At 46.4% G+C, this 25682-nt stretch overlaps 2 protein-coding genes across 8 annotated transcripts in view; both read left to right on the top strand.

Moving 5' to 3' along the window:
* MEI1 (meiotic double-stranded break formation protein 1) overlaps positions 1 to 20799 on the top strand; it is a 36789-nt gene extending 15990 nt beyond the window's left edge. For 2 of the 4 annotated variants that reach the window (XM_042815619.1, XM_042815617.1), the window contains exons 16-31: positions 621 to 681; positions 1878 to 1975; positions 2711 to 2885; positions 2991 to 3138; positions 3695 to 3967; positions 6892 to 7057; positions 8824 to 8928; positions 11094 to 11204; positions 12261 to 12442; positions 14568 to 14649; positions 15079 to 15281; positions 15990 to 16071; positions 17888 to 17994; positions 18823 to 18954; positions 19277 to 19386; positions 20596 to 20799. In XM_042815619.1, the coding sequence (XP_042671553.1) occupies positions 621 to 681; positions 1878 to 1975; positions 2711 to 2885; positions 2991 to 3138; positions 3695 to 3967; positions 6892 to 7057; positions 8824 to 8928; positions 11094 to 11204; positions 12261 to 12442; positions 14568 to 14649; positions 15079 to 15281; positions 15990 to 16071; positions 17888 to 17994; positions 18823 to 18954; positions 19277 to 19386; positions 20596 to 20632 (2072 nt within the window). In that variant the 3' untranslated portion in view covers positions 20633 to 20799. Of the gene's footprint in view, positions 1 to 620; positions 682 to 1877; positions 1976 to 2710; positions 2886 to 2990; positions 3139 to 3694; positions 3968 to 6891; positions 7058 to 8823; positions 8929 to 11093; positions 11205 to 12260; positions 12443 to 14567; positions 14650 to 15078; positions 15282 to 15989; positions 16072 to 17887; positions 17995 to 18822; positions 18955 to 19276; positions 19520 to 20036; positions 20117 to 20595 lie in introns of those variants that run through there. The other 2 variants (XM_042815620.1, XM_042815616.1) reach the window with 2 other exon arrangements.
* Positions 20046 to 25609, top strand: CCDC134 (coiled-coil domain containing 134). 4 transcript variants are annotated; one of them, XM_042815621.1, is made up of 8 exons: positions 20046 to 20146; positions 21328 to 21517; positions 23177 to 23294; positions 23890 to 24011; positions 24188 to 24272; positions 24459 to 24640; positions 24784 to 24855; positions 25227 to 25609. In XM_042815621.1, exons 1-8 carry the CDS (start codon positions 20046 to 20048, stop codon positions 25350 to 25352), a joined length of 996 nt encoding a protein of 331 aa, XP_042671555.1. In that variant the 3' UTR covers positions 25353 to 25609. The 4 variants fall into 4 exon arrangements, with proteins under 4 accessions (XP_042671555.1, XP_042671556.1, XP_042671557.1 ...); XM_042815622.1 differs by lacking the exons at positions 20046 to 20146; positions 21328 to 21517 and adding an exon at positions 21581 to 21644; XM_042815623.1 differs by lacking the exons at positions 20046 to 20146; positions 21328 to 21517 and adding an exon at positions 21902 to 22005.
* Positions 25610 to 25682: the final 73 nt, after the last annotated feature.

Below are 25682 nucleotides of genomic sequence, written 5' to 3'. Positions count from 1 at the left end.
AAAACTCAGAGTCGTTTCCAAACCAAACTTGAAATAGTTTACTGTGGGAGAACCTATCGGGGAAGCCTAAAATGTATTCTTACTGAGATGGCCTGCTCTATTTGCTAGATTTGTGTGGAGATGATTAGGGGGCGTGTATAATCAATAGATATCAAGATGTTATAATCACAATATAATTGTATAATCAATAGATATCAAGATGTTATAATCACAATATAGTTGTATAATCAGTAGATATCAAGATGTTATAATCACAATATAATCAAGAGAGTTAGGCAAAGTAGACAACGATAACAAAAAGAAGATAAGTGGAAGAGCTTATCCTTCGGCTGGGCTCACCACAAAACACCAAGAGAGGGGATCTCCAGAAGAGATCCTTCCCCACTGGCAGCCAGCTCTTCAATAGGTCTAGGAGGAGTGCAGCCTGGCTCCACCCCTTCCGGCAGCACAGGTGAATTGCCTTCAGCTGTGCTCCTCTGGCTGACTCATGGCTCGCCTCAGGTGATCAATCAGAGGTTCAGGCTGTGACTCAGCAGTTCCCATACAGGGCCAATCTTCTGTTTTGCCTTGTGGTACATATTCTGTGCTCCTTTGATGTTTGTGTCTTGCTTTCTCTATAGCATCCTCCTGCTTCATCCGACTGACACTGGAGCTGAAAGCCAGATTTTGCTCTATACAAAGGTATTGTTGTATGTGTATTGTGAGCAAGTCAAAAAGACAGAAAAGCAGATCATGCCTTATTTAATGCACCTGAATTAAACAAGGGAGACTGAAAGACTCAAGAGCAAAATATAAACACTTAACTGTCTGTGGAAAAGTTGGATGTGTGAGAAGGGAGAAGGAATTAGGAAGGGCAAGAGTAAATTTTCACAGCTTTGTGAGAATCCTGAGTTCCACTGTAAGCTGTGCATACAGAGATAAAGCAGCCTGACTTTTAAATAGTGAAGTTGGTGGGTGTTTTGTAATGAAGTAACAGTAGTACGAGTTCCATCTGAACCCTGGCTTCCAATACATGTATTACCACTACTTTTGTTCCCTGTGCCATCATATTATGTAAGAAAGGGAAGGGAGGAGGAAGACTTCAGCAGGAGGCATTGCAAAGAATGTTCTGTAGCAGAGGTTGTGATTTCTAGGTTGAGGAGGACTGAGGGAAACTTCCTTTTGGTCTACAGAGATGTTTTACCTCCTCTTTCCTGTGACTGCATCTAATTAAAAGAGTAAACAAAATACACAGCACCCTCATCCAGGTTACCAGCTTGAGGATACTTGTGCGTGTGTGGGGTGATCTAGGTTTCTAAATGCAATAATGTACAATACAAGTTGATGCTGTGCTACACGGCAAAGTTGTTTGATTACGTGCTGTTGGAATAACTGGACAAAAAGAAATACCTAGAAGTAGAACTGTTCTCACCCCTTTAGTCTTGGTATTCTTCCTTGTTCATCCCTGTAAACACCATTGTGTCAAAAAGGTTTGCAGTGGTAAACTGGAATCAGTTATGTGGAGTGGAATCGATTATTAGGAGCCACCCTCATACAGCCTTCTTTGCACAGTTCAGGGCCCTGCACTTTCAAGACTTCCTGTGAATATAGGATTTGAGGTTTGTGAGAGTATCCCACTGTATTCATGTCATCCCAAGGCATCTAAAATTACTGTTGTCATCATTACTTGCACCTGCCATGTCTGAGAGCTGACTGTTCTCTGGGAACTCTTGATTTTCCTGGAAGCCTGGGTTGGCTTCTGGAGTCCAGTAGTGACAGAGCAGGTGCTTGAATATGATGAGTGAGTAAACCAAAGTCCTGGCAGACAGTTTGTGACACTGGAAGTGTAAAGAGGGTGTTTCTAGCCTTCTTACCGTATTTTCTGCTCTTCTTTACAGTAATCCTGCCTTGAATCAGGCCTGCTCCAGCTTCCTCTGCAACTTATGCCTGAGCCTTTACTCTGCCACAGAGAGGGAGAGAACTTCTTCTCAAGAAGGCAAGTTTGGGGTTTAGTGGCCAGCCTCTATTTAGGCAAATTTAAAAAAAAATAAAAAAGGAGAGAGAGAAAGAAAAGATGAAGGAAGGGATGGGACACAGGAACATGTATCAGTTCTGTTTAGAGATTTCTTTCTAGCTTTTTAAGAATGAATCAATTGAGATAAAAGCCAGAGAATGGTTTTAGAAGAGTTTGACTTTACTTGAATAGATGTGTGCCTATGGTTTTGTTTACATGGTGACATTTATTAGCACAACTGTGCATGGATTAATTACAATAATACTAGTTGCCACAGAGTCACCCTTATCTGGGAATTCAAGTCCTTTTTTCCCTCTGACATACTCTATTTTTCCTGTCTGTACTGCAGCTTTGCATTGTAGGTAAATCCCAGATAAGTGATGAAAGTTTTCATATCACGAAGTCTACTTTTCTACTGGCAGTGGTTGGTCACTGTACTGTCAGCATCAGAAAGAGTTGAGAACCTCAAACAGAAGTTTCTTTTCATCCCTGGGGCTAGCTCTAATATATCAGATCTTATGCCTGTATTCACACCAAGTCATGGAGATACACTTGCTGTTTCATGTACTGTTTGCAGGCTGTGAGGTACTAAGTTGGCTTTGTTATTTCTTATATCAGGAGCTTCACTAATTTAACATGCTTGAGTTATAGGCAGATAGGTGCTTCAGTCCCCCCTGTTCGTCTTCCCCTGTCTGCTCATAATAGTTTTATTTCTAGAGCAAGAGATATCTGAGCTCCTGCAGAAGAGTCTGCCTCAATTAAACTACACAGTTGCAGAAAGCCTTCTCCTCCTGGCTGAAAACCCTGAACCTCTCTCCTTGGATCAGTCTCTTTGCAACCACCAACACTGCTTCATACTCCTCTTATACTTTGCCTACACCCTTGGAGACAGGTGAGCCAAGAGCATACAAGGTAAGTGACTATGTGGCCATCACACATATGTATCAGTGGGTAAGGCATGTCTGATTTGTTTCTGCTCCAATCTCCTTGAATGCAGGTTTGTCCCAGAAACTGAATTGTTTTTAGCCATAAGAAATTTTCTCCTGCTAGCACAGGACCATCGAGACTGGCCCCCTCCATACGTACTCAGAGCTGTGCTTTACCTTCTTGCTGTCTGTCAGGACAAAGGCAAAGCCCTGGACTCGGTAAAAGATTTCTTTCTGAACACTTGAACCCTTTTTGTTAAAGGTTTTCTCAGCTCTCGTCAACCCTCTTGTAGAAAGTAATTTGATGCAGTCAGTGATGAATGAGAGAGGAGTGTATGATGCATATACACTCTAGAAAGTTAGCTGTGAAAAGCCACTAGGGGATATAGATTTGATTGAATAAACTTGTGTCTGCGTGGGAAGCGTAAATGTGTTGGATAGGCTGTGAACTCACATACAGAATATTATGAATTTCATAGCTCCAGTCTCCTGAACACATCCACAGCCTCTGCAGCAGGCTTTCTAATGTTCCCATATGGACCTTTGCTGCTGCACAGCTTTGAGCACTGCATAAAGCCTACAAGTTTCTTAGCCTTTGTGATGCAAATGGGCTTCACAAAATGATGTTTAACTGATGTATTTGATTGTCTGGTTAAAAGGCAATGTGATTGTTTTTCACAGTAAAATCTCACTGCTTTGGCTTTTGGATATTCACTATTTGGCAGTTATTTTGTTGTCTCCCCACCTCCCCCTTTCTCTCCCACACATTTACCAGAGGTCACTGTGTACTGTAAAGAGGATCCTGGATAATCTCCCAGATCTGAGCTTGGTCTACATTCATTGTCCTCTGCTGCTGAAATTCTTCCTGCACTACCCTGAACTTATGGGCAGATTTGGGCACCAGGTCCTGCAGCTCTGGTTTTCTTGGGAAGACTGCAATCATGTGGAGACTGAAGAAGCTGCTTTTGGCACGTCTGATCAGCTGAACAATGCTAACCCTTTACTTTCCATTCTGAAGAGCAATTCCAGCATTTTATTTATTTTACTGGTATGTGACTCACAAGGACCGACTGTTATCCTGGCTGTCACTTAGGGGGACCAATTAGGGCTTTTTGGTTATTAAAGCACTTAATGCTGCTGTTCTGAGGCCAAAGATTCTGCTAGAAGGGCCCTTGAGTTTATACACAGGCTTCCACCTTGCATCAAGCCTGATAACAGCAAATGGGATTGTGAGAATGTGCTACCCCTTTCTCTGTCATCCATTCACTGTGATAGAAAGGGAATTTTGAGAATTGGCTAGGAAGGGATCTGAAAGGTGCTGCTGATGTCTACCATGCAAGGAAATCATGGGCTTTTCCCTTTCTCTGTCCAGACACATAGCTGGATAGTCTAGATTCTTTTGGGGCAGCCTTTTAAGAACTTGCTTTGCTAATTTAGAAGCAGTGGTATTCTACTAATAGATGAGAGGGATATGAGGAACAAAGAATTTTCAAAAGCAGCAGATCTTGAGGGCTTGGATTTCTGTTTGCTCGGGTTTTTAACGGGAGAGCCTTGTCAGAGCTTTTTGCACTGCTCGGAGTTTTCAAGACTGCAAGTAGCACACTGCATTGCTCTTAAAAGTTAAAATACAAAACTCAGAGGTCTTTGCTCACTTGCACCTCTCCCACCTGCCCTGTCACCCCTGCATTGGTGGCCGCTTGTCCCATGACTGCCTACCCAGCTGCATAAGTAAATCCTTGTTACTTCCACACAAGAACACAAGATTTACATTTATGCCAAAAGCTAACAGCTGTGATGTTTCTTCTCCAGCCTGTTACAGTAGGAATTTTTTAGATTCTACATATGTTTGATGTATCATCGAGAATAGAAACCAATGTCAGCAAACAGGCGTTTGCTGACAATCCATGTTTGAAGCCAGGTTTGGTTCTGAGTGGGCACCCTTGTGTTACAAGCTGGCATGTGTTTGTTCTAACCTTAGATACTGTAAAGTAAATTTTAATATCCAGATTATGGAAATGACTGACAGAAGGGCTTTTCCATCAGGCAGTTCTTTAACAGTTAGGGAGATATTACAGAGTAGGTAACAGAATCCAAGCTTTTATAGTATTGCCAGAGCCATAGTAAAAGTGATCCATGAGTTGACAAATCAGTGCAAATTAACAAAAAGTGTCCCTAGAGACTTGTCTATCCCATTACCTTTGGCAATAGCTCTGGAACCCATCACTCCACAAACTAAAAATATACATCGCAGGTCTATCACTACACAAAAGGGAAATGATGGCTCCTTCTCTGAATCATGCAGCATTCCTACTTTCCCCTTTCCTGTCCTGCCATGTACTTGTGCAGAAACACATTAATTTAACTCTGTCCCAGTCTTTAAAGTGAGTTGTAATAAATCACAGGCTTTGACAGTCTACCTCTAAGCTGGGGAAGAGCATAATCAATCTGAATTTAGATGGCCTAATAAAAGAGTGCAATGTCCTGAAATAAATATACTGTCAGAAATAAACAAAACTTATGAGGTGAATAACCTCAGCTTGAGAATCCACTAGTGAAATGGAAAGGCCTCTGCATGGTGGGGTGAAACAAAAAGGAATGCCCTTCCAAGGATGATTTATTTGCTTTCTGCTTTTATTAAAAGTCTGGATTATATAGAACAGATGGTTGGTGGCCTTGAGATCCTGAGTTGGGAGGAAAATGTTAACACAGTGAAGCATTTACCAGTGCCAGGAAGGCTGTGGCCCTCGGTTAGCACTATTCTGTGCTGTGTGTGTTCACCTGGGGATGAATGTGGTGTGACCACACACTGGCCCACTTGTCTTCTCCATGCTCCAGATCTGAGCTGATTTCTTGGAGAGTAGTTACAGAATACTGATATTAGATTGCATTCTTGAAAGTTATATGGAGTAGGTATATGTAAGTGAAGTATGTTGTGCAGACAACTCTCAGGCCTTTATTCCTGAATATCTCAGATGTGGCAGGAATTAGGCAAATGAAAGGCTTTTTTTGTCTGGCAGAAGCAGCCTGTTCTTACCTTAACTGCTTTTCTTGAAGTACGGGTTCCCAAAGATAGCAGGAAAAGGCTTAGGGCAGGCTCTAGGGTTGGTAACATTGCTCAGACCAGTTTTTGTTTCTGCTTACCTCATTCTGCTGTACCATTTGCAATGCAGTAGCCAGGACTACTGGGAGAGGAATGGCAGTGCTGATGTAATTTATGTTGACTATCTCATTATGTCAGCACTATGGGGCATTTTCTGCCTTGTCTTTATGGAGCTGCATCTATACATGCTCTGCAGGTAAATTTAATATTAAACACCTTAGCAACAAACAAATGCCCAGATTAAGGCTACTGGCTGTGGGATTTAGCTCAGAGACTCCAGACAGAGCTCTTTATTCAGGAAGGCTTGTGGGCTGAATGCTGTATACATTACTCTTCCATTTTCAGTGACTGAGTGATTGCTTGTCTGGTTTATGTACATTTCATGCAGTTTAGCTGTTGTGTTGCTGTTGTAGATAGTAGGCTGCCAACCTCAGTCTTCTGAAAATGACTAATTATGAACTGACTCACAAGCTTGATTTTAGGCAAGCATCTTAATATGCGGCCTGATTTTTCAAAACAACAAGGAGAGCAGAAGTGCCAGAGGCTCTGTGTTCTTGGAAACAGGGTCTTGGCTTTGTGAAATCATTTTTCTAAAGCCCTGACCTTAAAAAATGTTTCCTCTACCCTTTTGTGCTGGACTGGGGCGTTCCATAGCCAAGTAGATTCTTTAAACAGGATATTAGTCAGTGCTGCCTATCAGAAGAGAGTCCTCCTATTTTATCCAGTACTCCATTTAATCAGGACATAGTCAATCTGAACAGTGCTTTATTAGAATGTTTCCCAAGACACCAGATTAGCATAATGGTATTAAATAGAGGTGATTTTTCCCTAATCAGGGCAGAAAGATAATGTGTGTGTTTCTTTCCTCCCAGGACCTGGTCTGCTCAAGTTCTGTGGAGGTGTCTCAGAAGGTGTTGATGGCTCTAAGGACCTTTCTGGAAAAAAATGAGGATGTATTTGTCTGTGACCTCCTCCGGAATCAGTTCCTACAGATTCTGCAGCAGCTACTTGTAGAGAGTAGCTCGGCCTCCTTACAAGGTGACTCCCCTCTTTGACTTGGGTCTTGTGTTGTCAGCTAACCAGGGAGGTGGCTGGCATCATACAGTCTGGGATGAAGTGTTTTTGAGCTGCTGACATAGCTTTGGTACTTATCTACGTGAGGAAACATACAGACAGAACTTTACTTATTTAATTTTCTTATCCAGAGATTCTTGTTTTGAAGTGTCTTTTTCAGATTTAAGTTTGTTCTTTTATTGAGGTATGATTGTTAAACTGAGGCAAGTTTATGCTGCCCTAGGTATTCACGTGGAGAGCTGTGCTGGTAAGTTTTTCTGAAAGACAGAATCCTTTCTGCCTCCTTTGTGCAAGACAGCTGGGTGTGCCTGAATTCAGATGGTTTCCAAGGCACAGAGGCTGGGCACAGACATCATTTGAATCATTCATGATATTGATCCCCAAACAGGATCTGTGATATTATCAGACTTTACAATTCTGTTAATTCTTTCAAACTTTTAGCAGGGTTATGATTGGAGGAAGTCTCTGTTTTCCTTACCAGCCCTGGCGGTGGAGTAGGGACTGTTAACCTATCAGTAAAGGTGCTGTGAAAGCTGCCTGTGAGCCTGAAATGAAGAAGGGAGCAGAGCTGGAATATCTTCAGCTCTTCAAGGATAGGAGTCCAAATCAGCTTTTGGCTGTCCTTAAAGGGGGGCACTAACACTACTAACTGCTCTGTCGGGGGGTTTCTATTGCCCAAAGTCGGTATGAAAGCATGAAAGGGGCAGTTGTTTTGCCCTAGCTTGAGGGAAGTCTGGTAGGCTGGAGTAGAGGGGATGTTAAAAGTAGGAGCATGATAGTATAGAATGCTTTGAAATGTGCATAAAGAAGGCAATGTTGGCATCTGCTAGAGCTATCTTTTTTGGAATTGTGCACATCATGAATTAATTAGCAATTAATTACTGGCAGCCTCATGCGGAAAGGCAAATTTCATCAAGAACATAGTAATGTTTAAGATACCTGTAAATATTCTGTCATCAAAACTGAAAACTCCTAAGTCTTTGTGGAGCTGTTTTCTGGAAATGAGTGTTGCTTGCTGTAGGGATGGCTCTGTTCAGTACAAAATCCTTACCTGTTAGCAGTGCTGTAGAGGATAATAAGCTAGAATCACCAGCTTCTTACCCTAGAGTTACGAGGGAGGGATGTGTTTGCTCTGGGAAGCTGGTGGTCTGAAGAGCCTCATTCTTGCATACAGACCTGCCACGTAGGCCTCTAACATCTCATGCCTCTGTTCTGCCCGCTGGCAGTTTTCCAGCCTCACAAAATCCAGAACAGGTGTTGCACAGCCAAGTATTCTGAGCTTCTGGCCTGCTGTCGAGGTATAGGCTGCTGGTGATGGTCAAGTAGATGGGAAGAGGGTTGTCTGGAATGGGCTGGTGATTCTGGCTCATTAAATATACGAATTTGAATGTGTAATGACCATATCTCTTAAGTAGTTTATTAAGGGTGTAAATAATGACCCTAGCCTCCTTCTTTCCACCTTTTTTTCCAGTTATTCCTAGAGTGGTACTGGCAGGATCCAGCATGTAATTCAGACCAACCCACAGTTCTAGAAAGGGGGCCTGGTCCAAAGGAACTGTAGAGATGAGAATGAGGTTGGGAGAATGTAGGTGTGTTTCAGTGTGGAGAAGGGGAATATTTGCTCCTTAACTCACTCTCCTCCCTGAGCAACAAAGTTAACAATTCTTGACACACTTAGAGGTAGAATGTTAAAGTTCACTGACAAACTGAACTGTCAGTATCCTTCATAGCTAACAGGAACCTGCCCATTTTGCTGAGCCTCCTATTCCTGGTGCAGCTGCGGAGCAAGGGCATGAGGGAGCTGGACAGCACAGACTTCAAGCTGCTTCACCAAGGTGAGCTTGTGTGTATCCGTCTTCTCCCAGGGACTTTGATCTGTTTCAGTAGTTAATACATGAGATGATTAGGGGCTGGCTCTTGGTCTTTCGAGAAGTGCATTACACTTACTGTTGTTTTAAGATACTTTCATAGCCAAAGTGTTGCAAAGAGCTCTTGTTGCCAGTTTAGGCAACAAAATACATTTTTTCTGCCTCTTGCAGAGGCAGATGTCTTTTGCAGTACATTTTTTGTTTGAAAACCTCAGAAGGTGGTTGAAATATTCTTTGTGGCCATGACTTGATTTCAGAGCCTGTGACTGTTGTTGATGTGATATGTGATGTGCTGATGTGCTCTGTGTGTTGTCCTCCATCCATGCTTGGTGTTGTGGTTTAGCCCAGCTGGCATCTGAAAACCGTACAGCTCACACCCCCTCCAAGTGGGATGAGGGAGATACTGGAAACAAAATAGAACTGGAAACAAAAATGGATTGAGATAAAAACTATTTACTGAAACAGAAGAGGAAAGTGGAAACAAATATGCAATGATAACAATATATATATACCCTCAATGCAATTACTTGCCACCTGCCAGCTGACACCATGCTACCAGCACAAAGTCTCACCACCCACCCGAGTGAAATACAAACAGCCCCTGTGCAGTGACTGCCCTACAACTCCCTACAGCCTTACAGGTTTTCACGTGATGTTACTTGGTATGGAAGAACCCTGTGCCTAATTCAGGCAAGCTGTCATGGCTCTGCTGTTTGGCTGAAACCAGGACACTTGCTAGCACAGCACTGAGATCCTGGCCCCAGGGGTGTCCTGTGAACCAGCCAGCAGGGACCAACAGCCTAGTGTAGCCAGAGTTCCTCTGGGCTGTGAATCCAAATTATGTTGGTCCCAGCCATTGGCAGGACTTGCCTGCTCCACCCCTGAGATGTAGAAGAGAGGAGTGTGTTTGTTTATTCCACGTATCCTGACCTGCTCTTGTCTGCTGATTGTTAGTAGATGACTACTTCTCTCTTGCCTGGCAACTGGAGATTCGTGCAGGCCATCGATGAAGGATACTAGAAGAGTGTTCAGCTGATCATTCTCTCACCTCTTTCTGCTCTGTCAAATTGATTTCTACAGAAGACTTTGAAGGGTTATCACTTTGAATTAGAAATGTTCCATGTCTCAAGGCTGCCTGTGTTGTCCTTGTAAGGAAGCAGTGTTTCTCAGACATTCATTAGCTAAGGGAACTGGGACTGTGAAAGAATCATGTCTTTTTTATACCGGCTCTTCTTAGCCTCTGTAATTTCAGAGCATGGCTTAGCTGCTCTCAGAAGTCACGAGCTCCTTCTGCTTTTTCTTTCTGTTCTGTTTGTTTTGTTTTCCTACACAACTCTCTCTCTGCCCCAGCCACCCCTTCATTCCCTGTTTTACTCCTCAGCCTATGTTCTTGAAGGAAGAGTGCTCTTCTCTGATGAGGCCTACATAAAACCAGCCTGTAGATGGAAGGGGTGTAGGGAGGCATGTCAATCTGTTTTGTTTTTTTTTGCTTGTTTGTTTTTGAGAACTGCTTACTTAGAATTTAAGCTTTCCAAAAGATCTCCTATGATAGTGCTGCTGAGCTCTGCATTCCTGCATTTCCCTCACAAATTCTTGCTGAACACTGTTCCTAAATATTTGGTGCTTCCAGCAGGCACGGTGTGTTTATTACTTCTGTGAGCGGTATGTCAGGTGAAGAAGCAGAGCTCTTCCTACCATCCTCTGGTCTGGTTATTGGTCACCATGTGAAATGGATGTGTGGCTTTTTATGGTCTATCCAGTATTAGGATCAAATTTGCTCAATGGAATTGGGTAACTTATCTAATAGTCTGTAGTTCTTGGATTCATTACTGCCCACTGTGGTGTATGCCCTTTAATATTCCCTTCTCTGTTGTTTTTGTTGTTTGTTTGTTTTGTTTTGTTTTTGTTCCCCCTCCCCCCACACACACACCTATTATCATCCTCCAGTACACTGTCTGGTCTAAAGCAGACTCTCTAGGGCTTGTTGCTTTGTCTGTACCATGCTCTGTTTAATTTTGCTTCAGGTTGTGTTGCTCTTGTCTGAATTCACTCCCAACTGACCGACTTCTTGCTTGTGCTGAGGTGCTGCATTATGTTGGTGTCTGTGTTAACGCATGTTCTTTTGTTTCCAGTCAGTAACCTCTGTGGGAAATGCAGGCCGAAAGACATAGACCTCCTGCAGCCATCCTTGAATTTTCTGTACTGTAGCCTTCATCAGACAACACCTTGTAGTCAACAGAGAGGTGAGGCAAGATTGTATTGATCGGTAAGCTAATCTCTGCAGGGTTGTGGCTTGGCCATCAGGCATTGTGTTCTAACTGTCTCAGCAGGAAAGGTGGATTTTTCCCCTTTCTGATGCAGAGTTACGGTTAACAAACAACACTTTGTGTTTGGGATGATTTTTTTCTTTTTAGATGGAGGGTTTGGCTTTTTTTTTTTTTTTTGTTGCCTTCTGATGATTCAGGAGTTGGCTGCTGAGAGGCAGAACTGCTGTATTTTTTTTCTTCATAACACACAGCAGTGGGGCTTTGGTGCCTTGTTGAATTGTCCTGGTAATTGCCATGGTTCAAAAAATTAAACAATAATAGAGGCAGCAATAACCAACCTCCTCGCTGTGTTGGCTGAAGGCTGGTCATTTTAGTAGCAGCCTGAGAGGTCCCTCATGCTGTGGGAGATGAATACTGTTGTAGCTGGACAGCCTTAGCTTGACCAGCCATGGCAGCTAGGGCTGCTTCACAGCAGCAGGGGTGTGCTCTGCAATTCTCTTCTGCTTGTCAAGCTGATTTAACCTGTGACATCCCATCAGCCTCCTTGATTCATAGTGCAGCAGCCCAGATGCCTCTGTGTAGCCAGTTTCTCTGCTTCCACTGCTGTAACCACTCCCACTGGGTACATATCACCATCCAGGAGTCAGTGTAGAAGTAGAGCACTGGCCACTTCTCTTGTTCAGCAATATCTTAAACCAGCTGGATGTCCTTCACTTCTGCAAATTGTCTCAATTTCCTGTGCAGGAGGGAAGATTTAGATTAGATGTCAGGGGGAAGTTTTTCACTGAGAGTGTGGTGAGGTGCTTGAACAGATATCCCACAGAGGTGGATAAATTGTGGATGCCCCATCCCTGCAGGTGTCCAAAGCCAGCTTGAATGGGGCCCTGGGCGGGCTGATTTAGTATGAGATCTAGTGGCTGGCAGCCCTGCCTGTGGCAGGGAGGTTGGAATTGAATGATCCTTGAAGTCCCTTTACAACCAAAGTCATTCTATAATTCTATGATTATGATTCATTCTGTTTCTCCTGTACAGCAGTGGCAGTGCTGCTCTCCAATGTGTCCTTGCTCGAGCTCCTCCAGAAGGTTTTAGAGTGCACCTGGATGTGGTCTTTTCCTTCTGAACCTACTTACCTGTCTTCTGAGGATGCCTTGCTAAGCTCAGGATGGCTGCTGGCTGCTTCCCTCTTAATTTATCAGCATCGTTACAACACTGAGGTTAGAGCCATTCTAGTGTTCAGATCCATGGACTTGTGAAAATTTGAAAAAATAATTCTTTCTTAGCAGGGGAAAGTGGTTTGTTTTGGCCTGGAATCTGCTTGTCCTTGTTGCTTTTTTATTATTGCCTATTGCCAAGTTATTCTTTACTGCATTTCTCCAGCTGGACTGGAAGCTAGCATGTTACTGAAGAGTGAGACACAAATCATTGCAATTAGAGATGGGCAGAAATGCTGGGATTTGGGGGGAGTGGGGAGGAAAACACCATACCCAGCCCTCCAGGTCCAAACCACTTTCTTCTTCAGGATAGAGCAAAAAATCTTTATCAAGAGAAAACTAGGGGTGGAGGAACAGCTCCCATGGTCAGTTTTTTTTTTGTTTTTTTTTTTTTGGTAGTAAAATGATCAATAATCACAGTCCAAACCTCTTACTGTCAAATAAGTACTTAATGTTAGCAAACTCATATGAATTTAGGCAGCTGTCATTGAATTTGACGCTTTGCAGTCCAACAAGAGAGCTGGGCTGGAGCTGTCAGCTGCTGTTGGAACTACAAGTTAGAGGGAATGGAGAGCTTTTTGATGTGCACACAAGGCAACAACACTTCCTTCTGAAGTATCTACCCAGGCCTGTCTTCCCTCTCCTGAGGTGGAGTTAAATAGCATGTCATGAGTTCTGAACTCCACTTCTGTGCTTATGCCTAGTAGGGTATATTCTTTGGTGCATCTGCTCATGGATGATGAAGTCACATTAAGGGCATGTTTGCATAAGCACAAGTAGGCAAAGATTGTTTTTTTTAATATTGAGGGAAGACTTTGGAAAAGACCAAGCTAGGTCAAGTCTGTACCTGTTACTTGATGGCTGTGCTGCCTCTGGTTAAGTGTCACCCTGGACTTGTAGGGACCATCAGCTGCGTGAGTGTATGAGAAGATCTTCCTGTCTCTGTTTTATTAACTGCTGAGTGCAATTTACATTCTCAGTTCTCAGGTCAGGGTTGTGTCTGAATGGTCAGTTATGCCAGCCCCAAAGTGATTTTGTTCAGGTGACTAGTATTGAGTTTCACCTTCTGGGATTGACTCTCAGCTCATATTGATCCTTGAAGTGCAATCATTTAGTGGCTTATAAACTTCTTTGATTTCATCAATACCTTACTGGCTCGATATGCTATGATCTGCAATCCAGAATCCTCCTTGAACCAGAAACATGCAAAGAAATTACATATACAGATGGCAGATTGAAGTGGTTCAAGGATGTTTGAGTGTTTCTAATCTTCAGAACTTCTGAGCTTCAGTGTTTCTAATCCGCTGAGAGGAAGAAAAGAGGATAGAAAGAGTCACTTTGCTGCTTCCTGCTGCTCAGCGTTGCTGAAGCTTACAACAGAGCTACTTGGGTGCCTCTGTAGAGAGACCTTGTGATTGCGAACATGACCAGGCTGTATTTCTGAGCCTGAAATTCATGGCTTCAAAAATGTGAGTTGCCCACATTCACCTCAGGTGTGCATTAATAATGGGGACTTGCCTGGCCGCAGCAAGTTTGTATCTTAGCTGTGTTACTGGTCGTGACTTTAGCAGAAGCCTGTGGATAAACATGGGTCATAGGTGGTATGCTACTAAAGGCTTTGGATTGCCAGTGCTTGGACAAGTAGCAAGAGCCACTCTGCTACAGCAGGTACTCCTAGCTCTTGTACTGAACATTCCTCTTTTCACAAAGGCAGCTGGAAAGAATCAGTTCTGTGATCCTGATGCCCGTGCTCCCACACCACATCTCTGCTTGCTGAACGGAGCAAGTTTGAACCCCTCTGGGCCTCTGTGATCGTTCCTACCATCACTGCTTGGATGGCTGCTTTGTGGGGGTAACAGGATATTGCAGACTTCCCTCTCAAGCCCACCTTTCCTATATCTCCTTGTTCCCAAGTTCCCAACTCCTCTGCCTCCTTTATGTATGTCTTCATGTCTCATCTGTAAGGAGGTTCTTAGCCTTAGGCACTCTGTGGGCTTCCCATACTGAGCAGGCAGGACCACAGAGCCGTGTTGTCACTGCTGGCTTATGGTTGCTTGGCTCAGTGGCTGAAGTACAGCCAAGTTTGGTGATGGCTGTTGCTATTTTTCTTCATTTCATTCTCTTGCAGGTTCACCAGACACTTTCTCTAGACCTAAGACAAGTCCTGAATGCAATCATCTTCAGGAATAAGAAGCCAGTCCTGCTGTTAGGTATTTTGTTTCTGTTACGGGGGCTTAACTGGAAGCAGCTGCTTATACAGTGTTGCAGGCAAGAAGGGAGATCTGGTGATTGTGGGATGGGAAGGTACAGGTGTTGGTAATCTGGAAGCTTTGAGACTAGATAACTGTGAGAAGGGGCAAATGGAGTCTGGAGTTCTGCTGTCCATTTGGACAACTCTGGCCTGGCTGACAGTGACATGTGGAACTGAGTGTGAACTGGCACAGTGTCATGTGTGGTGGAGGTGAACAAGGGAACTTGCTGCCATTCCTGCCTGCTGTTGTGAGCAGGTGCTGGGCAATTCCACTGGGCCCACAAGTCCAAATTTTCTCTCCTCACCTCTCCCATGCTATTGCACAGGCACCAACATAGAGGGCAGGGGAGGGGAAAGCACTGACCCATCATTGTGGCTTCCTGTCTAGTGAGCATCGTGCAGTTCCTAAGAGCCATTCTGCGACAGAACTTCTCCTCCCTGCTGGTGACTGTTGTCCAAAACACAGCCCAAGGTACTACACAGTCACAGCCATCATCACTGGAAGATGCTGCCTTGCACCCCCTCACCACGCAGCAGGTCTTCTCCCTTGTTGTCAGTCTGCAGAACCTTTTGGTGCATGTCTACTTGCAGGTATATAAAACACCAATTTTGGAACAACACACAAACTAACCCGAGGAGAAATCACCCTATTGCAGAATGAAAGGGGTCTGCCTTTTCTTTCCTTCTGCCTGCATTTTCCACCCTTATAGAAATGTGATGAGAAGGAGGGAAAATGCTCTTGCTGCAGTATGCAAGGCATGATGCAGTGTGAAAGAACGTAAATGAAGCTATGTAGAACTCCCTGCTGCTGAACTGGAGAGCTTAAATTTTGTGTGCTGATGACAATCTCTGTTACCCATCTCCTGCTCTGTGGGGGCTCCACACCCATAGGGACAGAGGTGGGAAAAATATATCAAATCTCAGCCCCTCCTCTACAGCCTGGCAAGGTACTTTGGGGGAAGAGTACATCAACTTACATTTAGTCACTCAAGTGATGTTGGGCTCCAGGGGATGGTACATCGGTTTACATTTAACTCTCTTAAGCAACATTGGACTCCTATCTTTATTTTCTGGAGACAGTTACTTAATTTTTTCATCTCAGAATAAGTACTCGTGCCTTTGTCTGGCTCCTTGACATGACATATAATTTGCAGTACGTTACATCCTGTGAAGGAGGTGAAGGCTGTTATTTTCCTATGCTGCATGCTCTTCAGAGCCTGCCACTTTATGAATTTTCCTCTTGCAGTAGCTGTTGACTGCTTGTTTTTTCTTGTTTTTTCTCCCCTCTTGGGACTTCAGAAAGACTTGCTGCTTTCTCAAGCTGTGGTTGCCTGCCTGGAAACATTACTGGAATACCTGTATGTGAGGAACCAGGATGTTGGTAAAGTCTTCTCGTCCTTCCTTCTACTGGGTTTCCCTCTTGCAGTGATTTTGGGCTCTTTGATCTCCATCCTGTAATGCCTTGGAGCATATGCCTAATGCATTTATGCCCAACAAGAAAAATTATTTGTGTGATCAAAGTTAATCATGTGCTTTGTGGGATGAAATCACAGTGCCTGGTTCCCCTTAGGAGTCAGCCTTCACTTGGACTGTGAATACCAAGATGTTCTACAGAAGAAAATAGTCACTACCACCCCATGCCTTAATATGATAAGAATGAAAGATTTAGGAAATGAGGCAGTATAGGAGTAGTTAGTCTTTCACTTCCAAGCCAATTTAGCAAACATTTAGACCATAAATATAGAGGAGGGAGGATCTGAATATGATGTGTCTTCCACACAGAGATGTTGGCAACAGTTTGTCCCTAAGGGATGTGAAGGGAGAAGAGAGTAGTAAACAGCCTCAGAGAATGGAAGCTGGAAATTCTATATTTCCAGGGGCAAATACAGACCTTGGTTTCAGGAGTCCACGTCAGACCAAATGTATACCATATCAACAGTATAACATGTGACAGCGTGGTACGGCTGGGGGAAGAGAAGGCCCTTCTGCTCATTGTCAGCCTCCTGTCACAAAGTAGAGATGCTGGCTGTGTTCATTAAACAGAAAGTTAGTTCTCTGTACTCTGATCTGTTCAAATCAGTCATGTAAACACAGAGAAAGAGGGGAATGGAGTGAATGAGCATGAGACAAAAAAGACATCGTTGGGAGAGAGAAAGCTGTTGAATGAAAATATAATAGTGCAGATGAATGACAGCCAGTAGCTGAAGGGAGTCTACTAAGAGGCTTGTTATGAGGGCATTACACTGATTTGGGATTAAGATAACAAAATGTTTCAGCTGAACCCTTCACTTGGCTGCCTAAATTCTTACTGTGGTGCAGTTCACAACATTGACAACAAGAATCTTCTTATTCTCCCCCAGCACTTTACTTGATTTTTTTTTTCTTTTGGTGTTGCTTTACCATGGACAAGATTGTTGTAGTGGCAACAGGGAGATTATGTGACTGCCAGTGGAAAAGGAATCTTTCTAAAGCAAAGGGCTCAAACCAATTGGTGAACTGTCAAGGTATAGCAATTATATCAGCTGACCTGTTGTAATTGTCCATCACATGCTTTCAACCAGTACAAGGTAATACAACTTAACTTTAGAGCGCAGTGAGAGATTTTGTATTGTCACAGATGGCAACCTTGAGTCTAACCTCTGTTTATCATATACACTTCTAATTAAAAACGTTTTCTCTACTGATTGTTTCCATTGCTGCCATCAGCCTGGCTGGTCCCTGTAGTATGCTCTCTGATGCAGATCCAGGCTCAGTTTTTGCAGCTTATGTTATAGGTCTTCCTTCGTTACCCAAGGAGTATCCTGCTGCTAAATAAAACCCGCGTTCAGGAACCTTGTCCTCATATTGAAACCAGAGGGTATTATTTTTGAAACCTTGGGCTAAAGATATCCTCTTACTATTTTATGACATGAACCCCAGGAGAGGGTTTATCTTCCTGTACAAGCACAGAGGTGGACAAAATGTATTTTGTGTTTTAAAAAGCTGTCAAGCTTTACTCCTCACGACTAAACTCTTGCCCAAAGAGTGACAGATTTTAAAGCAAGTAAGTACAGAGCAAAAAACCCCCTTAGTGTTCCACAGCTTGGGGGTCTAGAAGTGAAAATACAAGGTCAGAGTTGAAGACTCCTTTTCCAGATCCAGCCTGTCACTTGACAGATTTTAAAGGTATCTTTCAGTGGCTTCTCCTTCTCTCCCAGCACTACATGTTGCTTCACAGCCCTGGCACCGATTCCTGCTCTTGACACTGCTCAATGGGAGCCAGAAGTCCATTCTGCAGCCAGAAATTCTGAGGCTCATGACTTTGGTGAGTGAGGGCAGGGTAGACTGTTCTGTTTTTTTCTTCTACGTTGGTACAGTGCATCTGAGTTGGTTACTGGAACTTAGTTCCTGCACTTACACAATCTTGGATACTGCTGTGGTTTTGTCCGTCACTGTATTTGTGTCCTATAATAATTGTACTTTGAAGTGAATTTCCTTTCCACACTGTGCAGAAAGTGACTGCTCTTAGTGAGCACATCCTGTTCTTCTGGTGTTTGTAGCATTGATTTAGCATCACCTAGGACCCCTGCAGAGGAGAGGGGAAGACTACAGAGAATGCGCAGCTGCAGTTGGGAGTGTGCTATGGCTCTTTGGAGGGCAGGGCTTTGCGTGGCATCACTGCTTCTCTCCCTGTCTTTGGCCTTACAGACCTAACTTCTAAGGTCAGGGAACTACTGCAGTGTATGACCCCAGTGTACCTGGGGCCTATGAGCAGGAGAGGAAGTGTGCTCCTACCCAGCAGAAACACCGATGATAAAGCCCTCCTAGCAGTACATGAGAGGAAGGGGTTATTTGTGTGAACTTTCTTTCTCCAAATAGATGATGTGTCTGTCAATCTTTGTTATTCTTGGTGTACTTTGAAAGGATACTTGGCTCATTTTGATTCTTGCCTGACCTAAACCAAAACAAGTTTCAAGCCAGAGCACCACCAATTTGCACTTGCACTGGTTCTGTTAGAAATGGTATAAAATCAGGCCTGTGATTAGCATGCTGCAGCATCCTTTAACACAGAAGAGTTCTTTTCAGGTGATGAATCGCTACTGGAGTCTGTGGGTCACTCACTGATTAATGCTTCTCATTTCCTTTGTTCAAGTTTCTGAAATATCAGAGCAGCAATATCATTTCTCAAAAAGAAATTGGCCAGATTCTCCAGGAAGTGGCAGAAGCCAACTTACTAGAGCTGCCAGAGGCCACATCTCAGGCTCTTCAGATGTTCCTCTGCCAGGTAAGAAAGCAGTGACTGCCTAGGAAAATGAGAAGGGAGTACCCTAAGGGGTTGCCCCTAGTCTTTGATGGGGAGTCATAAGCTTCCTCTGAGGCTATAGTGAGATGATGAGGAGTCCTGCAGCTGCTAGCTTGACCTTGAGTGGTGAAATGAGAACATGACTGATGCCAGCAGCTGCCTAAACTGTGTTGTCCGTATTGTCATGGGCCCCTTGATCAAAGTTTGGAGGTCTCATTGCTCTGGCTGGAGATGCAGGAGGAATGTGTGAAAGAACAAGAGTTTGCTGTTCATCTGGGAAACATTTCTTGTCCTGACTGCTCAGATTCAGAGCAGCCATTGTCAGGTGGAGCCAGTGCAGGCACAGACCATTCAGACTTTGCTGGAGCACCTTCCAGAACGGATGAGCACCTGTGCAAAACATCAGGACATTGTGTATCCTTTTGCTGGGCAAATGCCTTTGATAAGAAAAGTGAGGGGGGGAGCTGTATCAGAAGTAGAAGGCATACTTAATCTGCTGCTCCTGACCATATTCAGCCAAAGGGAAACAGTGCAAAAAGTTGGCTAACTTTGAGATGAAATACCTCAACATTCTCAAATTTGAGAAGACGTCCGGGAAATGAAGAGACGTTTGAGATGAAAGATGGCTGTCTGTGCTGGGATTGCATTAATCTGTAAGGCAGAGATGGTATAATGAAAGGGAGGCAGGCTGGGGCACCTGCTGACTTCAAAGCAGAAGCGATTCCCATACTGATTTCCCTGGGGGCTGAGCAGCCGCTTAACCTCTGTCTGTGAGCTAACTAGCACTGCTAAGCATGTGAAGTCTTGGCAACCCAAAGGTAACTCAAACACTTTTAAAGTACAGCAAGTGTTCAGAAACTGCTGAGTGGAGTTACTGAATCTCTTTTTGCTTCACATGAGCACTGGAGTCCCCTGCTGAGAACCGAATCCTTCTTCATGGATGGGAGGGGCAACTCCCAGATTTCTTTTGGGGAAAGAGGGAACCTGATGCCCGTGCTAAATTCAGTGTTGTTTGTTTCTGAAACTGCCTTCCGGTCTTCATCATGCCGTGTTGCATCAAATAGGTAGCAGATATGGAACGGTCCCCAGCAATGATTTCCTGTTGGGTGGGGGACTTCCTCCCTCGTGTCTGCGGGGTGACACTGTCCTCCGCCATGGGCAGCATCTGTGGCAGGTGAGGTGTGCATTATCTGTGAGCAGTGGCTTGTCCTCGTGCCTAGTCCTTGTGTGACACTGCCTCTCTGCAGTTGGAAGCTGGGGGTGGAAGTTCTCACGGTCAAGACCGTGTAAGCCACATCAAGTTCCTCTTTGCTGGTCTGTGTAGGGGTGAGGGAGGGTGGACGAGAGTCTTGTTACGTTGCTTGAGTAGTTTGGATACCTCTGTTTTATTGAGAAAAAGCTTTCTTCAGGTTCACCCACATGAACATTCCCCATGGGTTGGTGAGATTCCATGGTTTGGGAGAGAGGTAGTTTAGTACGATGATACTTATGGGTCTCTTCCAACTCGGGATATTCTATGATTCTACCTCCTGTCAGCACTGTGTCAAATGTGGGAATTCCAGTGTCATGCTGGAGTTTCAGCTGTGCTTTCCCTTTGGTTTCCACTCATGCCATCGATGACAGATGTGTGGGCAGTGTGGCGATAGCCCTGCCACAGTGAAGACTGAAATGAGAAGACAGGGTACACGCAACAGAGTGAGAGAACAGAATGGAGACAGCATCCTGCCATTTATTCCCTGCAAGTTGTAGAGAGGAAGTGGACAAAGGAAGTTAGTTTGTTGTTAAATTTTTGTTGAATATCATTCATAAAGCAGAGTTTCTTAAGCAGTTCCTCTTTTTGTGTTCTGTTTGGGATGCCACTTAGCTGACACTCTGCAGATAGTAAACTGCAGCACTGCTGGATGGCACGTGGTGGGTGAAGTGCTCTCGTCTTCCTTGCTGTGGGATGAGGCCATCCTGAGCTGTGTCTCACTGGGAAGGGGAGAATCAGAGAATTGAGTTGGAAGGGACCTTCAAAGGCCACCTGGTCCAACTCCTCTGCAATGAACAGGGATACCTACAACTCGATCAGGGTGCTCAGAGCCCTTCCAGCCTGACCTTGAATGTCCCCAGGGATGGGGCCCCATACACCATCTCTCTAGGCAACCTGTGCCAGTGCTTCACCAGCCTGATTGTAAACAACTTCTTACATCCCTTCTAAACCTCCCTTCCTATCATTTGAAACCATTTCCTCTTGTCTTATCCTAGCAGACTCTGCTAAAGAGTCTGTCCCCTTCTTTCTTATAGCCCCCTTTAGATACTGAAAGGCTGCTCTAAGGTCTCCCCGGAGCCCCAGCTCTCGGTCTGTGTTCACAGGGAGGCGTTCCATCCCTCGGGTCATTTCTGTGTCCCTCCTCTGGACACACTCCAGCAGGTCCACGTGTGTCCTGCGCTGAGGACTCCCCATGTGGCCGCAGCACTCCGGGTGAGGTCTCTCAGTGCAGAACAAAGGGACAGGATCACCTCCTTCACAACGCCGATCGCACCGCTCCGGACGCAGCCCGAGGTACGGCGGCCGGTTGGGCGGGGCGGGAGCTCCAGGAAGTGACACGGCGGGGCGGGGCGGGAGGCGGTGGCGGCATGGCAGCGCGGCGCTTCTGAGCGCCGCTCCCGGCCCCGCTCCCGGCCCGCAGGTAGGGGGTCGGGGCAGTGCGGGCCGGGCGGGTCAATGCGGGGCGGGCGTGCGGCGGCTGCTCCGCGGGGCCGGGCCGGTGCCGAGCGTCGGAGGGGAGCCGCGGGCTGCTGCCGTAAGCTGCCCCGCACGTTGGCCGCTTCCCGGAGGACCGTGGCACCCTCCGTGCGCGCGAGAGAGGGGCAGCCCGGAGCGCTCAGCCCCGATCGAGCGCTGCTTGGAAGAGGAACTCCATCTCCCTGAGCCCGCAGCCGTGCAGAGCCACCGGGTGCTGCCGAGCCCTCCGCAGGCGGCTCTGTCGCTGGCGGAGATCGCAAAGCTGTGCCGGTGTTGTCCCCGCAATAGGAGTCTGAGTTCGGCGGGTGAGGGACTCGGAGGCGAGCAGATGTGGCCGTGCCATCACTGTTCCGCGCGAGCATTCCCTGCTGAGCCTCGCGGAGGAATGCCGCGGGAGCAGTCTGGTACCCCGCTTAACTTCTGAAGCTTTCGGTTCGGGCTGTGACATGAGATTGAGCCACGTATGCTTGGCGGTGTGCGGATGGACTCCCGGTGGTGCAGCGGCCCGTCGTTTCCCCGTTCTGTGCTTCTGCACTGAGGAGGGGAAGCGGGGCTGTGCCGTGCCGGTCTCTGAGATGCTCGGTTCGGATGCAGCTCCCTCGGGAGAATCTATAAAGTAATTAAAAAACACGTTAATGGGAACCGCTAACTGTCTGTAGTGCAGCGTCTGTCGTGCTTTCGAGAAGCGTATCTAAATTAAGAGAATGGGAGACAGCGAGGCAGACGGGTGGGCTCTGTGTGCAGCAAGCAGCTGGTTGGGGCTGCTGGGGATCACAGGGGAACTCCTTCCCATCTGCTGCACAGGACAGGCCCTGGCAGCCTGGTGCTTGCTTTTGCAAAGAGGGGAGCAGCTCTGCAGCGTTTCTCTTCACCCAAAGTGAGCTTGAAGGCACGAGGAAGGGCTCTTGGGGAGTGTGGAGGAACATCTGCATAGAGGGTTTTGCATCCCTGTGCTTAGCTTAGCTTAGCTTAGAGAAGGAGGGTCATTGTTTGGGTCATGACCTCATGCTAGAGTCACAGGCAGTGTTCAGGTTGCTTAAATTAGGGAAGATTCAGGCAAATCTTTCCCAATTCTGTGATGTAGTCTGGGCTGGAGTGTGCATATGGTGTGTGAGCTGATGGGGCTCTGGTGGTGCAGGAGCAGAGCATGTTGCTTTTGGCACAGGAAGCACTGGAGGGGGCTGCTCAGTAGTGATGGAGTTCCCATCCCTGGGGGTATTCAGGGAATGTGTGGATATGGCACTAATGGATGTGGTTTATTGGTAGGACTTGGTCAGTCAGGTTAATTATTCAACTTGGTGATCCCAGCACGGTGCCTTGGTGCTGTGTGTGAGCAGGGGATGGCAGTGGGTGTGCAGCGAGGACACAGGAACCTTGTCTCTGACACAACAATGGCTGTTTTGGGTCTGGTGGGCTGGCAGGACTCCTGTGGGGAACATCTCTGCATTGTCACTGGTTTTGTCGGTTTTGTTCCAGGCTGTGGCCTCCAAAATGGATTTCCTCTGGATCTGCCTCATCCTTTTGGCAGTGGTGCTGCCTGAAGGCAGCCTGGCAGACCTGGAGAAGCAGAGGATGGGCTCTGGATTGGAGATCTGTATCCTTTCCCGTAGTGCCATGCCTCTGTCACGCTCACACCTGAGGAGACTGTGGAACACTTGCATGTGAGGAGATGGCTCAAGGGGGATGGAGGAGAGAGGAGAGAAGGGCCCTAAGGCTATGCTTATTGCTAACGACATGGGAACAAAGTGTCACATGGCTGCTGGGCATGACTTTGAGCAACTGATGTTGCTTTGATCCTGCCTGGAGCAGGGCTGACACTGCATACCTCCAGGGCCCCATATTGCCACCTGCTAGTTCTTGGGCTATATGAAATAGCAACCCCTGCTCAAATGTTGCCCCAGCATCAACCAGCACTGTTGAGCACTTTCCTCGTCTCCCTTTTATAGGAGTTGTTAATGAGATGTCAGGGCTGGTTCTGAGGCAAGTTTTTCAGGTGGTGTCTGATGTTCTCCTCATGCAGTGCTGTTTCTTTCTGCTCCTGTGTGCTGGGTGTTAGCAAGCGCCCCATTCGAGTATCTGGAATCCAATCTCTTGGCCTCGATATCCCACTCCCAGAACTCGGCTAAGTCTTTTTGGGAGCAGGCTGTGAGCATGCCCAGAGCCCCACAGTGCCCTTGACATCACTCCAGATAAGAAACTGTTCGAGGTGAAGCGCAAGGACCAGATGAATGCCCTGAAGAACCTCATAGAGCTCAATGACATTAACCAACAGTATAAAATCATTGACATCATGCTCAAAGGACTCTTCAAAGTGAGTGTGGAGTGGGCTCGGTGCCATGGGGCAGGGGTGGGTTTGGGGCACCTGTACAGTGATGCTGGGGAGGGCAGGCAGCAGAAGTAGGGCTCACAGATGAGCAGAAAGGGGAACAGAGGGACACAGCGAGGCACCTCATGGGATGAGAGGGCAGTGACTGAGAGCTCTTGCAGGTGCTGGAAGACTCCCGGGCTGTACTCATAGCAGCAGATGTGCCACCGGATGGGCCTTTCCCCCAGGATGAGAAGCTGAAGGATGGTGAGTGCTCCATATCACTTAACCCCCCTGGGCTAGGATCTTGAAGCCTGCATCCTCTCTCCCACTCCTGTCTTTGGGGGTTGTCCCATGTCCATCCTTGGTATCCCATGTCTGGTGATGCCCTAAAGCTGGCATTTTGGGGTCCGTGGGGTGTCCTGCTGATGGGGCTGTTCCTCTCTTCCTCAGCGTACTCCCATGTGGTGGAGAACACAGCCTTCTTTGGGGACGTTGTGCTGCGCTTCCCCAAGATTGTGCACCACTACTTTGACCGCAACTCCAACTGGAACAACCTGATCCGCTGGGGCATCGGCTTCTGCAACCTGACGGGCGTCTTTGAGCAGGGGCCCCACTCCCAGCTCCTGGGGCTGGTACGGCCCTGAGGTCACTTTTGGGGGTCTGCAGGGGGCAGAGGGCAAGCAGAGGAGTAGGGGCTGGTGGGGACTGAGGTTTCTGAGGGGTGGGAGGAGGTGGTGATTACAGTCTCCTACAGGGACTTTGCTTTGCTCCACAGATGGCTCAGGAGCTGGGCATCAGTGAGAAGTCCCCCAATTACCGCAATCCCTTCAAAGCTGACCACTCTGAGGTAGGGTGGCCGAGCCACATAATCCCCCTCTTCTGTGACTCCACTGGGTTTTGGTTTTGGTTGGGTTTTGAAGAGTTTTTATTGTTGGGTTTTTACTGTTTTTTCTTTGATGGGTTTTGGAGGGTTTTTGTTGGGTTCTGGTTGGGTTATTACTGGGTTTTTACTGGGCTTTGAAAAGTTTTTGCTGTGTTCTGGTTGGGCTTTGGAGGGTTTTTGTTGTATTATGATTGGTTTTTTGTTGGGCTTTGGAGAGTTTTTGTTGGGTTCTGGTGGGTTTGTGCTCCACAGGAGACGCCAAGCTCTGGCTCCACTCTCCCTCACATCACTGAATTTGTCATTTCCTTCGTGCTTCCATCTCCTGCCCACCCCAGTTCTTCCCCAGCGCTGACACCTTCCAGAAGGCGCTGCGCGAGGAGGAGAAGCGGCGCCGGAAGGAGGAGAAGCGCAAGGAGATCCGCAAGGGCCCGCGCATCTCTCGCTCGCAGTCTGAGCTGTAGGCCCGGGTGGGCCGGGACCTGCATCGATGCAGCTGCTCCCACCCATGGCTGGGCTGGGGATGCCCTGCCAGCCGCTTCTGTGAGTTTCAGGGTGGATTTTTGTTTTTCAGTCGATGCGGCCCAATGGTCCCACGGCCCCAAAGTGGGGCTATCCCTGAGCAACGGGCGCTGGGGCACCACTCGTCAGATGGGTGCAAAGCCATGTGCTGGGGACGGGGCATGCGTTGTTTTTCTGGAATAAATCGGAACGGTTGTTATTTTTTTTACGACGAGGCTTCTTGCTCGCTGCCATGGAGAAGGCGGTGGGCAGGGCCGTGGGCGCGGCGCGGG

This window comes from Centrocercus urophasianus, unplaced genomic scaffold, assembly GCF_019232065.1.
Source record: "Centrocercus urophasianus isolate 14NV4802_14NV808 unplaced genomic scaffold, USGS_Curo_1.0 seq_15, whole genome shotgun sequence".
NCBI classification, from domain to species: Eukaryota; Metazoa; Chordata; class Aves; order Galliformes; family Phasianidae; genus Centrocercus; species Centrocercus urophasianus.
This window is presented reverse-complemented; position numbering and strand designations above follow the sequence as displayed.